The sequence below is a fragment of the Neodiprion fabricii genome, chromosome 3 (genome assembly GCF_021155785.1).
Source record: "Neodiprion fabricii isolate iyNeoFabr1 chromosome 3, iyNeoFabr1.1, whole genome shotgun sequence".
In the NCBI taxonomy this organism is placed as follows: domain Eukaryota; kingdom Metazoa; phylum Arthropoda; class Insecta; order Hymenoptera; family Diprionidae; genus Neodiprion; species Neodiprion fabricii.
The window spans coordinates 39,603,299-39,618,191 of NC_060241.1; the positions used below are offsets into that span (position 1 = coordinate 39,603,299).

General features: G+C 49.4%; 1 protein-coding gene across 3 annotated transcripts in view; it reads left to right on the top strand.

Moving 5' to 3' along the window:
* LOC124177872 (dachshund homolog 2) overlaps positions 1-14,893 on the top strand; it is a 183,044-nt gene that overhangs the window by 154,450 nt on the left and 13,701 nt on the right. For all 3 annotated transcript variants that reach the window (XM_046560766.1, XM_046560767.1, XM_046560768.1), the window contains 2 exons: positions 12,740-12,886; positions 13,804-14,043. In XM_046560766.1, coding sequence (XP_046416722.1) covers positions 12,740-12,886; positions 13,804-14,043 — 387 coding nt within the window. The remainder of the gene's footprint in view (positions 1-12,739; positions 12,887-13,803; positions 14,044-14,893) is intronic.

A 14,893-nucleotide genomic window follows, 5' to 3' on the forward strand; every position in this document is an offset into this window, starting at 1 on the left:
ATTCGGATTCGAAAAAGACTTGTCCGTGGGGTGCGAAGCCACTGCGCCCTGTCACCTTGGCGTGGATATTGAGGATTTACCGGGGGACTGTACCATCGGCAACTCCTACATGTATACTTTAGCGTGGGTTTAGTTTCGGGACTCCTCGTTCCGGAGAGGCATAATATTGAATTAGTAATACCTAAGGTCTTACGAAAGGGTCTTGTAAACTATAATTGCATTAATTGCGGTGATATTTTGGGCTCAGGTGGTGGGCGCCTCGTCCTGGCGCGGTTATGGCCGCCATTACCGTTCCGACTTCTCTCTGTCCCTCTCGTGCTCTCGCTCTCGATCAAATTATCCGGACGCCACGCCACCACCGCACTGTTTCTCTTATTAATTATTCAAAAATTTCAAAATTTACAACTACTTGAGAAGCTCTCTACCTCCCTCCCGCTCTCACTTTCGTTCTGCCACCCCTTGAATTAGGAGGTTGATACTTTCTTTTGCTGGGTTGCGGGGGAGGAGATGACGCGTAAAAATGAATGAATAAACAGCGTAATAAGGGCGCGTGGTGTTCGTCGGAGAAAGGGAAAGGCCATCTTCTTCGGTAAGTGCGGGGCGACAAATATCTCGCAATTTTGTAAACGGTCTCTCATCTTCACTCGCGTATTCAGAACGCGCGCCGCCCGCAAGTGTGCGTATCCTGCACGTTTTCTAACACACACGGTTCCTCCTCCTCCTCCAGGAATGTCAGGATCGATTATCGCCAGCCTTGCATATCGATACACTCCTCCCTGCCATACATCATGCCGAGCATACACAAGGGTATGCGGTTTGCCGCACACATACGCAGGCTGAGTACATATGTGCGCACGCACACTCGTTAATGCGCGGATAAATACGGGCGCGGATCCAGGGCCCTGTGTTCGTGTATCTGATGTTCTATCCGCACGTTGGCGATACGTGTAAATACACACAGTGCAGAGCTTCCGGTGTGTGCCGCAAACTAATGACACCGCCAACCTCATGCTTCGAATATCATCGCCGCGATATTGCCCTCGTGAGATTAATGTTTTATTATAATGTCTATCGCTAGATCGCGTCGCAGGCTCGCTGTTCTATTATTATGGCTGACCGGAATAATTTTACGACTTGTGGATAATAATGAAAAGCACCGCAGAGCCTCGATCCTGCGGTCAAGTACTGTGGGAACGCAACGAACGTCACGGAAAGTCGAAAAATCACCGAACCCCAACATTTCGTCGGTAATTGTCATGACGCTGGGTAGGCAAATGATTCCGCGATACACCGAAATGCCGTCGTATTTGACATCCAGAACCGGTATAGCCATAGTGCCAACATATATGTATGCGAAGTGTACCTGAAAGTGATGGAAAAAACATTTCCAAGAATAGATGCAAAACGTGAGTCTCCGATAATATGACACTCAGCCGATTCGGTGTTCCTGCATATTGAACGAGTGTAGCGGGAAACGTGGATGTTCGTCTGCAGGATTTGCAACGTGGCAGAGGCACGGACCGCCGGCACTCGCCGATGAAGCCCTCCTGGACTCTCGCTTATTGTTCACGTTAATTGATGCGTTATGTTTGATGCCGTTGTGATAGCCATTGTACGCGGGGTGTCCACTGATAACTGAGTTACCGACTGCGGCTAGCAGAGTGCACTCAAACCTAATTATCTCGTACCCGGTCTGGCACCATGGCCATACCACCCGATTCTGCCCCAAACCCGTCGTAGCCCTGATAAAACTTGTCCTGTTCCTCCCGATCGCCGCGATGATATTTTGTATCCAGGAAAAGATGGAAGGGTAACAAACGGTGGTGAAAACCACAATTACGATTGACTCCTGCAGTCTAGCTCCGGTGTCTTGGGACATTGATGAACTAACCAACTGCCGTGCGACGATTCTGGGGTTTTCGAGGAGGAAATTCTCTTGGACTGCTGGTCTCTTGCCTTTGAGACCCCGTTTGGTGGAAGAAACGTGAGCGAGGCGAGGTCGAGAAGCGTTTGGTCCCGTTTCATCGACCACTGTGGTGTCTAGTTACTTCATTACAACGGGCGCCAGCGGAGGGTGTTACGCCGGTGGAGGGGGAAAGGGTCGGAGGGACGGAGCTCGACCAACCGACCGGTGGTCACTTCCATGTATAATACATAGATACTGACACACATAGACCAGCTCCACAAAGCCCCGTAATTAAACTCCGCAGAGGAGCGTCTTAGATGCAAAACATATTTAGTAAGGCGAGCCTCGCCACTCTCGGTCGGCCGATCCCCGTCCTTTCCAAGTACGCTGCAGACGAGCAAAGCTCCGGTGGACGGACGCCCTTTGGCCCTCCGCTCGCCCGACCTTCTGGTTATCTGTATGTGCTTCTCTTGGACCCGGGCTGATGGGGTTTGCGAACCGAAAAGTACGCACGCAGCACCGGCAAGTTTCAGGTTCAATTCGGATCACCTTCCCAACTACCGACTGACCCAAGATTGACACCCGCACACTGTGCCTATCCACTTGCGTCATGGTCACCGCCTTGATTCACCGTCCAGCAATCGCTGAAGACACGTTTAACGAAAGAGCAAACAGCAGCGCGGTAACTGTTTTCATGAACATTGAAACGCAACTCCTTCTTCCACAACCTGATCCTCTAGCCAGAGCTCGAATGAACATGGCTTGCCGAGTACGAGTCGCAATTCGACGCGCGAATTAAGTGGCAATAATACCATATCGGAAATTCGGGAGGAAAACGTTGATGCGAGTTCGTGCCAAGGGGCGATAACATTCGGTATTTATATAACCTAATAGAGATAGATCATATGGATTGGAAAAACGAAGCGCGTGCACCGGAAGGTGCTATATGGGATTGAGTCGTCCGGAACTGAAAGGTACATGATATACACACATGACGTACGTTTTAGTTGGTTGCAGCCTCATCGAGGGTAGCCACCTCGCGCCCCCGGGAGGAGGAGACCAATAAAGTAATGGACACACGACCGCAAACACCTTCTTTCTCTAATATCTGTGTAAATAATGCGCCGTGGTTCTCATGGTTTTCCTGGCGCCTTACTACCAGGATTCGGAGTTTGGCATGTTGCGAGGAACATCCGTCATCTTGCTTCTCCTCTTATCATTCGCCACTCGCTATGTCGAATCGAAAGGGGTTTTGATCCCGACGATTTTGGCGATCATCTCCTCGCCGCAACCCTTGCCTTGACGGTCCTTTTCAGTTGACTATCGCTGTTTGTAATTACTCAGCTGTTAACGAGATGCCAGCCGAGAGCGAGAGGCCGTGATGGATCACCCGCGACGATGCCCATTTCGCTTTCCACTTCTCTGGCGATCCTCTGCACGCCAACCCCGACGGACGATCTCGTCGATTGAATCGCCTCGAGGCACTCGCTCGCGTTAAGCGCACCTCCGACTGTCAACCGGACTAAATTCAACCTTGATATTCATCGCTGCACGACTCTTCTATGCTGGATGGTTGACGAGGAGCGGTATGTGGCCGTGATCTATACGTGACGGGTACTCGAACATCGGGTGTCTTCTCACTTTCCATTACGGTTGACTCTAAACGACTCAATCCAGGGACGGTGCAGCTTCATACCTAATAATCGTCAGGAGCGGAGTTCAATTTTCGTAACAAACATTCCAGTGACGCGGTAGAGCGTTGAACTTTCTCAAAATCAATTTCTTGCGCGTGTTTCGGTCCCAGGATGTGGACTTAAAAGGGAGGTTAGGATCCGGTGAGGTGCACCCTTCCTCGACCGTTAATTGTTGGCAAATATTAATACCAGCCCACCTAACTTCGTGCTTCGGTGCCGAAAATAGGGCGATTCAAAGACTGGAAAATCCTTCGGCCGGGTGAACCGGTTAGGCTCGAGAGCAAATAATAATGCCTGGATGGTTGGGCGCGTGTCGGTGGGGCGGAAAGGGTGCCACTCGCGAACTGATTGAAATTTGGAAACTCGCTTTGACACAATTACTCGACCCGCGTAGCCCGATTCCTTAACCGAAAATATGCCCTCACCTATTACACACACACACACACACACACACACACACACACACACACACAACATCATAACTCAACGTGCGTATAATATTAAGTCTTGGCGCGCTCTCAATGCCCGCGGCTTCCTTCCCACCACCCCGATTACTTCGAGGATGAATTCATCCAGGTGACACAAACGCGTTTGTAATTCTAGAAGCGCCGCTCATCCGGCAGCTCATGCGCCAACACATCTGTTCTCATTTATACACTTATTCACATCCATGGTATATTGGTTAGTTCTGAACACCATCGTACATATAATGCCCAATACACTGTTCTGTGTAAATGAATTTTCATTCCACCTTCACAAGTCCACCTGTAACGACTTTGTTCGGTGCAATCAAGTATCGAATCCTTTTCTAAAAACTTGTCATCCACTTCGGCATGGAAGAAAGACGTTTGGTTCTTGGCAAGACATTAATACGGAGAAGTGTGAATGAACGTTGGAGGATCATCCAGGTCAGCACCGATCATACGAGACGTTGTAAGTCAGGAATTTGAAGCGTCTAAAGAGAATTAGGAGGCGGATGTGACAGCAGCGAAGTTAGTTGGCCAAGATCATCGACGAGTAAGTCCGGGGGCGAGATTCGTGGAACCCCGATAGTTTCTCGGAGGTCTGAGGAACATGTCGAAGGCTTCTTATAGGCATTTAAAGGGCTTCGTTTTATAGCGTTCGCCGGTCATTTTTTCAATCTGCATCCACCTCCGGACGGAGCGCGGTGCGGTGGGTCCGTTGATCTTTCTCTCACCGGGACCGCAAGAGGTCGGCAGCTATGACATGCCGGTGTGTGCATAGCGCACACAGTGACTGCAGAACGGTTGTCCGTGAGTGAAGGGAGGGGGGGAGAGAGGGAGGGAGGAGAGGAGACAAAGAGCGAAAGAACGTCTTTGGAATATGAAAATTCGAGTCCGGCTCTCCCTCCCTCCCTCCCTCCCTCCTTCCGCGCGGTCGTATTCCCTTTGCTGGAAGTTTAATGCGCCAATCTGGGGTGAGATAAAGAGCGGGGCAAACAAATGTGAAAGAGAATTCCATAGCGGATAGAGTCGATCTCGCTCGGGCCTCGACGCAACCCATTACATTGTATAAACATAAAACCGCAGTGGTCCTGCAGCCAGTCGCAATGTCTTTTTTCATCCCTGGTAGAGCAATGCGCCCTCCCCGACTGGTCAGGGCTCAATTTACCCAAAGGACCACGGACCCTGCAGGGCAGTGCTCGCGTCTCCGAAACAACCAAATTCGCATTCAACAACGCGGTCTTTTGATCTACAAACCGACACTAGTCGGAGATAATCGCGGAACAACTCTCTTCTGCGACGCGACCGATCCTCTTTATATAGCATAAGTTCCAGCGTACGTTTTCCTCGTGTTCTCAAAGGTAGAAGCTTCAAAAGGCATTTTTCTTATCTGTAAATGTACGCATGTAACGCGTATGGGTTTTGCGGCGCGTCGGTATGTAGGAAGCGAATACCGAGCTGCTGCAGCGGGTGCGGGGAGGGTACGATACGTATACCGTATATATCTGTATACGTATATCGGTATCTTCGCAAGCCATTAAATATTGCACAAGTTCCCTCTTTCTCCCTTTCTGCAAAGAAGAATTACGTTCTTTGCATATTGGGATTAAAAGGCAAACAGTCCGCCTCGAATCGCGGTGCTGTGAGACGGGGGTTGGGGCGGATTTCCATGCTCGTTGAAAGGAAATTTATGGGAATTAATATTGGCTCCCTGGGGTGGAGCCCAAGGAATGGAGGAATTCGACTTTTCTTCACGTATGAAAGGAATTAGTTTAAGAATTTAATTCCTCCGTCTCTGTTTCCCGGCTTTCCTGCCTTACTTCCGTCCCACGTGCGGGGTTCGAAGCTAGAAATCCGGTATTTGATACACCCTCTTACATCTCGAGACGCACACAGAGCGCGGGATAAAGAGGACTTGAGAAACGCATTCAAATATGTAACACAGAGCTCGATCAATATTTCCGGATTGTCACCGACTGTCGAAAAGCTTATATGTACCTAGAGATTATTGTATGCGTGTACCTACGTACGTATTTATACGTATGTACGTGTATAATCTCTATTCTGAGGTAGCGAAATTACAAATCCAATTTGCTTCGCCTCCGCCGTGGAGAATGTTATTATTTTTACTTGTTCAAATTTGCCTTCAATTTATTTTCCTTGCCTTGGCTCAAGCCTCATAATGCTTCCGCACAGCCAATCCTTTCAATTTTCAATTTCATTTCTTCTCCTCTCGCCTTGTACAAAGGCACGATGCACACGCGCGTAAAAACAAACTCACACTCACACACACACACACACACAAACACAGGCGGCTGCATAGGTACAATTTTTAACCTCCCGACGGAGTAAAAATAAAATTATTAGAGAGACAGAGAGGCAAAAAGAAGAGAGGAGAAACTTCTTCACCGTAGTTGCCATAGCTCGTGTGCTGTCGGCCCCTTTATACATGTAATACAAATATGTGTATGCGGGGTACCTCGACGATATGTTTATTTAGCTGAAAGCTGAGGATCTTCTACCATCCAGTCCCCACATATCCCACTGGCAAATATAATAGATATGCACACGCTCGGTTATACCGGGTGGCAGACGAGCGACTCCTTCGGCGACACCTCGCTGTTTTCCGACCCGGATCTACCGCAAAAACACTCCAAGAATCCAGACGCTCCAGGCATTCCCTCACAGACCCGGGTACCTGATATGAGAAAGAAACCGAAAAAGCTCGGAGCCCTCCGTTTGGGGCTGCATCGGTCGACGATGTTCCATTTACGGGGTGACGCGTGACGCGGCCGGAAGAGAACGGCAAAAGGGAAAAATGACGAAATGGGAAAAAGGGAAGAACGGGAACCGGCGGCGCCCCGCGGCTCGCGGCCCGGGAGTGTTTTAGCTTATCGCGTTTACGCGTTTAATACCTCCCGTCGGGCCTCGCTCCTCCCTTGGGGGACATGCGAGCACTTAATGCTGACTTTTTTCCCACTGTGAATACGTCCATATCTATTTATGGACGTATCGTGTACGCCTATCCAGCTTCCCCGTGTGTTGAACCTACTTTGCGCCCGGATGTACGAGCATTTTCACTTGCCCAGCTGCACGTTCGCTTCTCTGTCCTCGGGTGGTCCGAATTTTTTCCTTTCTCGTTGCACGAGAACTTTTGCAACTTTATTACATCATGCGCAATTTATTTATTTACTTTCGAACAGACGACCACTTATAGGATCGATTTCTTTTAGTTGTAACTAAATATCGAGCGAAGACGGAAGGTTGGAGTTTTTCGCCAAGTTTTCAGTTTCGAGCATCTGAGAACAGCACGGCGCGATATTTCTCGCTACCGAAATTCACCCTCGAATTTTACCGGGGCGCGCACATAATCCTGATATCTGTTGGTTTTCGCGCAATAAAACACGCGTCGTACACATCGAGGCACCGTGAACGGCTGCTGCTTCCAGCTGATAAAGAAGCGAGTAAAGATACCAGGGCCATTTCGACGAGGCCGCCCCTCCCGCATTTCGGCATCGCGGCTGTAATTGATAAGACCCGGACAAACTATCCCCAGCTACAGCTGTGCTCTGCTCCATCACGATTATGAGTCTATCATGTGTACCGGGTTCCCTTCGATCCACCTGCGACGGCGTTCGCGCGCAAAAGTGAAAGGAGGAATCTCGAATGCCGATTCCCCGTCATCGCGGGTGAACGGGGAAAGCGCATTTCGAACTCCGGTCGGCAGTCAACCATCGGAAAATACGACAACACTTGTCAATCCGAGGTACCACAGTGCGACCGAAATTAGACCATGCACACGTGACTTCAACAACGTGATCTTGATGCTGTCGAAAGCCAGGATCATAAGTTTGTTCCTTGTAATCACCAACGATGACCTCAACTCATCATTGCTTTGAGAGCGATAAACTCATGAAAAACATTGGAAAAAACTTGGCCACACTTTGGGTTTCAAGCCAGCATCCGAACTCTTGTGATGCAAGTTTAGATTAATCGGAATGTGACGTTGGTCACTTGCAGTTTGAAAGGAGAAGATATCATCAGTGTTAATGGTCCATTAAAACATGGACTTAAAAACAGTTTCTTACGTTGGTTTTTACACGTTTGAGGAATGGTTGGGAGTCGAGTGCCGCCTTTGTTGTGAGAAAAAGTTATAAATATGTATAGGGTTTGATTTTAACCGTTGAAATCTGTTGCCTGCATCCTTCCTGCAGCTCCCCGATTGAAACCAGACGCCTGCAAGTCTCGGGTGACCCAATGTGCACGGTTACACGTGGATGTAGTAAATATTTTCATATTAATTTACCCGGGCGTAACACAACCTCCGTAAGTCGTACGTGCACTCGAAACCCCGCCGACGACACACTGAGCAGACCACACAGGATTCCTGTCCTCCATGCGGCGTGTATAACGCTTTCGCCTCGAGCTACGGAGGCAGATCAGCGGCTACCGCATCGGAGGAAAGTTGCAGCGAACTTCACGCTGCGCTTTTTGCACGAGTCGAAATCAGTCCGGTACGCTCAAGTCTGAACCCGAGGAACCCAACCATGAACCGTAGGGCAAAGATTCCGACAGGCGCGGTACATTTCTTGCAATCTGGAATCGACTCTAGGCAGAAATTTCAAATTCTTCTTGACTTCGGTTTTTCCTTTAGACGAAGGTGAGGACTTGTGGCTTGAAGTACCGGATTGGCATACGCGTACAAAAAGGTGCGCGAGGGGACGAAAGGCACCCTCCTCGGCTTCGGTGTTCGGGTCAAGTGGAAGATAGATGTAAGAATAATATGTAAAACCGAGAAGCTTTTGAGTTCACGTCGCAAGTTCGATATCAGTGAAAGTGGATAAGCTGACCCTCCTGGATGCTCGAGCGGCGCAAAACTGGATTTCCATGACCCATCTCCGAACCTCCGTCTTCCACCCGCCCCCCAGCAGTTTCTCCAGTTTTTCTCTCTCGCTGGCGAGACCCGCTCATCCGCGATTCTATTTCCATATGGTCCCAGGGAAGGTTGACACTTTGAAATTGATATTTGAATGATTGGGGCACGGCGTTGGTTTCGGGCCTATGGGCAATTCCGATGGATTTCCTTGATACGACTCCGGGGAGAAAGAGTCCCGTGGAAAGCTGTCAAAACGGTGAACTTCAAGGTCCCCACCTCTCCTCGACTCCCCGCAGGGGTTCTCGTTTTTCACGCGTGATCAATTTGTGGAATTAGACGCGGCATTGTCGGGGTGAAGAAAAATCTTGAAAGAAAAAAACATTGGACTTGTTCGTCGCATTGTTTTATTTAAGATACATCACGAGACCAAGGAAAAAAGACTATCACTGGGAAGCCCGGTTTGACGATCGGCTAAGAACGGCTTTCCTGACCGTTCTTTTTGGTAATTCGAAGCCTCAAACTCTTTATATTAGCATTCACAGGATGCACGCTCCAACTACTATCGACGTTGCTAACTATAATCATCCGAGTGGCGAGGGTTAAGTGTAATATTATTCAGCAGACAGCTTTGTATGGATATCGAGGCCTCTGCGCACAGATGCTTCCAGCTGAAACTACTGCCACGCGTATAATAGTTGTTACGTTGTTCTAACTGGCTGAGTGGCTTCTATTAGACCCGCGTCGATGACGACGGCGTCGTTTTATTAGGTGTTTAGCTGGGTCCAACCCTCGCAACTCCGATTCTCCGTCCGGCAAACTTGTGCGCATTAGCACGATTCCGCGAATTATATGCCTCAGAGAAAGTGTAAACGGTCCAATTATATCTTCCCCAAAAAAAAGTATCTCTTCAGTTACTCGTCGTTTGATATTTTGTCTCAAGAAAGCGCGAAAGATGATTGAAGAATTGTTAAAGAAAGTCTTCGATGTCGGGAAATAGTTGAGCCAAGTATGCAAATGCGATGGCGTATAATACGTCCAAAGGGAAACGGACCGATATTAATTTCCTTCAAGACCCGCAGGCAGGGGTCATTCTTAGCCCAAAACCTCGTGGGATGAAGGCGGCCTTGCGGGCGTGTTGCAGGTGCCCGGAATGGTCAATATAAACTCAAAATGTAAATCATATTGCTATTCCATAGTCAAATCCTCCTCCGTCAGGCGGTTCCGGCGTGCAGAGGAGTGAAGACGTGCCGTCTGCACACCGCTATATTAGTTTGTACAAGCCTGATTAGATTCGGTTATATTGCCATCGGACTTTGACTGTTTGCCGCTGATATATCCCTCCTGCTCGCCCGCACCGTCTGCCACTGCCCGTCAGAGTCCCCCTCCAAGGTTAACAACGGCATTCCGTTCGCGGGATGTTATTTCACCTATTTCGTCCCAAAACGGATCGCGTTGCTTTCTCGATTTCCAATTCGGTAACAGAAGTCAAATACGCAACGCGACGGAAGAAAAAAGAGCCTTCCCATCCAATCGAGAGAAAGCATACGTCGCCTGTACGAGGTACACGCATATTACACAACGCGGTCAGGTCACGGGAGCGATCGCGTCGATTTATTATGTATACGTACCTATACATTCCTCCTCCTATCGGAAATCTATTCCTCAGATCTATAAGCGACGTGGGGAGTCCATCGTCCGGAGGAGCCGGGCTCTTCGCCCTGCCTGAAGAGCGAGTTTCTGACCGAGCGCACAGCGGTAGCTGATGTATTTTGACAGGGCTTCGCCGAGAGAGCTCGACCCGGCGGTGCAGCAGTTCTCTCCGTTGACTGCGTTATCTAATGGCTTTTCCCCACCTTCGGTCGACGAGTCCAACGCCGCCTCGGGCTCCGATCCGTGTACGGGGTACCATGAGAATTCGGCCTTGCGTTCGTGGATGAGGAAAAGGAACCGGGAGGTCAGGGAAAAGGGCTCACGATTTTCACGCAGCGGAATGAATCGGCCGGTTTCCATCCTCTCGTCACCATCCTCAGAGTGTCTGATTACGTCATACGTTCATGCACGCAGGCATAGCAGAGTCCGAAGGAACTTTGCCCCTGGTGACGGTGCCTGAAATTCCTTTGCGACAAGTCGTTACGGACCACGGAATATCGCGAGGGACTCCCGGGTGACTCCCGTCGACTCCTGGAAGACAGCAACGGCGGTGGCGGCCTCCGTCAATTCTTTGCCAACTGATCGCGTGCATTCTTAGTATGCAGCGTATGCACTCGGTAGTTATATATCGAAGGAGTGGTTTGCAAGGCGGCCAATGGCGAGTGCTCCGGCTAATTCTAGGGTGCTGCCGACGCGCCATCTTTGCATCATAATGCCCTGCTCGTGCTAACCCCCCTACCTCTGCCCCCCGTCGACCCCCTCGCCGTACTCCCGTTGCGCCAATCTCTTACTCCTCCCGCGTGTAGGTATACCTACGCTTTTCTGCACGCCGACCATAGCGCAGTGCTGTTGCGGTACACCTTGTGCAGCGCTCGTCCTGCCCGGGTATTAATATGGGGTATGCGCAAGTGTGTATGTAGTTAGGTAGGTGGATACAAGACCGAGGTGCCCCGAGGAGGGGGTTGTCTACGCCTTGTCTGCCGGGAATCAATCACTTGACAGCGGTTTTCAACCGGAGCGCTTTTACGCGTGTCAACCCTTCGCGTGTTGCTCCGATGGGATTTGCAAACCGATGGCTTCGGAGCAAAAAGTAAGAATGGTTTTTAGCTGGAGCTGCCCTCGAGGCGAGGGTGGAAAAAATAATTGCGATATTCAAGGGTTGACCATGGGCTTCTGTACGAAGAACTCTGTGCGACTTTTTACCCGGTTGGCATCAAACGGAATCGACCGCGCACTATTGTCTCTGAACAAGAAGCTTCGGGATCGACGCTTTGTCGATTACAACGCTAAAGCTCCCGTGGAATACCTGGACGATGAATAACACAAAGCCCTTCGTTCTTTTCCTCGCCGAGCGCGGACAACGTGAGCCCGCAGAAACGATCCGATCTTCGGACGGCATGCCACAATGAATGTACGATGATGCAGGTTCCGCCGTGCACCGCGAATCTCGCGCTTTATCCCCTCGCCGGATAACAATGAGACCGCGAATGATTATATTCGCAATCTGCGAAAGGAAGAGAAGCCGCTTTTTCTACTGGAGCGAGAGTTCGAAATCCAGGGACACGTTTAGCCCGTCGAATCGATCTCTGACAAAGAGGACCAAGCCCGTGACTGATTCCCGATGCAGACCATTCCCACTCCTCTTTTGTGTACCCCTTTTTCTCTCATTCCATCATTCCGCAGGGTCGAATTTTACTGGCGTGATGATTCATTACAGCCTCTTAATCGCCGCTAACTTTTTCAGTGGTTTTGTGTTTCCTTCGATTCGAACCACACTCCACCCACATCCAGGTATTCAATCGGACCCGCATCTCCATCCATCTTAAGCTCTAATGATCCGATGATAGACGTCTTGGTCAACACCCGGCCAGCGTAAGACGGTAGCGAGTCGCACAATCGGACCCCCGCCTAGATATATACCTGGGGGGGGGGGGGTCGAACCCCTGCGGTAGCCCGGAGATAATCCCGAGGCATCGCCACGCGGGGTTTCGCCTCCCGCGGACGACGATCTCCCCGTCTATCAATCTCTCGAGAGCGATTATTGCTGCCTTTTTATCGTTGATGTGATTCTCGATGTGCGATGTACCTGAAGTCTGCAGAAATATATTACTTCCGCTAATCTCGTCCATTTTTTCTTTGCTCCTTTCAGTGGCCTACCAGAAACGCCTGAAAAAGGAACGCAGGGTGAGAAAACGACTCCAAGATCAACTCGACCTTGAGATGAAGCGACGCACCCAACTCGAGGAGGCCCTAAAGGCCACGGGGGCATCGACGGAACAAGTCAGAGCTCTCACGGGTGAGTTTTGGAAACATTCGCAACACCTTGTTCCATCGGAATCCTGAACGCTGCTCCTTCTTCTCCGGACCAAGTAACTTGCGAACGACCGTGTGGTCCTTTAGACACTGGCAGATGTCGGTTAGGTCTCGACAGGTTTTTCAATCACTCGATGAATAAGTTTTCGACGCCCGTGTACGATCGGTGTATCGATTCTCCTCAAGTTCCACTCATTCCAGCATTCCAGCACCAATATCTTCTCCCGACTCGCGCTAATATCCCTCATACCTACCCCGCGGCGAGATATCTGGAACTTCGTCCCCGTCGCCCCGAGGGCAGTTTTCGTAATCTCGGAATAAATTAATTAATTCGTCAGACAGAGTAAACACTCTGACACCCGGCAGAATATGATTCCGTGCTTACCTCTGCCTCCCCGTTCCATTCCGTTCCGTTCCGTTCCATCTCGCCGTGCCCTCGAACTCCAACCGTTCTCCATCCCTTTCCGCCGGAGTTGTAGGCCGGAGTCGGGCGCCCTTCCTGTCACTAGCAAACTCAAACAGGAAACCCTTTAAGTGAAATCTCTTATTCTGATAATATAACGTATACGTGTACATAGTACACGCTACACCGACCTGGCTCCTTAAGGCCTTGCCGTTTTCGCCGTTGATTAATCCTGTCAGTCGCAGAGAATTGTGATATTAATTTCAAACCAAACGCGAAGCACCGTTTCGACGGCTGAGAAATTTGAAACGTGCAGCCTACACTCGCACAGGTATAATACGTAGTGTCTACGTCTTGACATTCGATATATCTCGGCTACATAACGAGCTCAGTCCTGAGTTCTGAATCCTGATCCATTCAACTTCGCCCCGGTTTCTCATGTACTCGTCGCTGTATACCTACCGCTGATAACTCTGATCTCGACTTCCTTATTCCAGACAACATATCCACGGAAGCACGCACAATCGCCGAGCCCCCTGAAGAGAGCCCTGTGCATCCGCAAACCCAACAGCAGCAGTCTCAGCAGCAACCCGCTCAGCCAGCCCAGCAGTATAGAGACTCTCAGGCGACTCGTCCACCCCAGCAACCACCTACGCCGGAAAAACCAGGGTGGGGTTACAGCGGGCTCGACCTAATCGGAAACCAGGCTGCCTCCGCCTTTTGGCAAAATTACCAAGGTCAGGATCAATCTGACATACCCCTCTAGATGTAACGTCATTCGTCAGGGCAAAGTCTGGAACAATGTTTTAGGGTGGGGGCCAAAAGTTGGAATGATCAATATTTGGAACGGCCGATAGATCAAAATTTCAAACATGCGAAAATAAAATAACAAAAGATGCATTGTTCGAAATATTGATTTTTGAAAGTGTCACTGATTCGAATGACTATTAACCATTAAAAATATCGATCCTTCCAAGACTTGGTCCCCACCCTTGTTTTAGCTAAACACAAAACTCGTTCTAACGAACAATCTAACCTAATGCTATGAAAATTACCATTGTCACGTTTTTCGTAGTCACTACCATCGTCGTGTGAACGTTACGAATAACCTTCACCCACAGCTCCTTTTTTGTGACTATCCTGTTCGCTATCATTTTGTTACGAATGATCAATTAAAACTATAAAAATTCGAATTCCAAATTTGTCTAGTTAGTTACACGTTTTTGGTTTCCCTACTAAGAGTTCATCGTACGAATGACTGATACCTGACGAAAATTGCAAGAAATATCACATAGACGACCATATTATTATTCCCGACGTTGTTCGTGCGACTGAGTAACGAAAAACTGAATATCGTGAATTCGAGACTGCAGCATGGTGACGTCTCGTTAGATGGTCCATTTATGTAAGAGAGTCCGTTCGAGACTGGTTTCGAACAATTACTAACTCGTCAAGACGCCGGTCAAACTGTGAAAGAGGGTGGCGAATGCAGGCATTCATTCCAATCCATTATCATATTTCTAATCTTCCCGTCAAGTTAACCGATGCGTAATTGCTATCGCATGCAGATGAACCGCGCAGCACGGA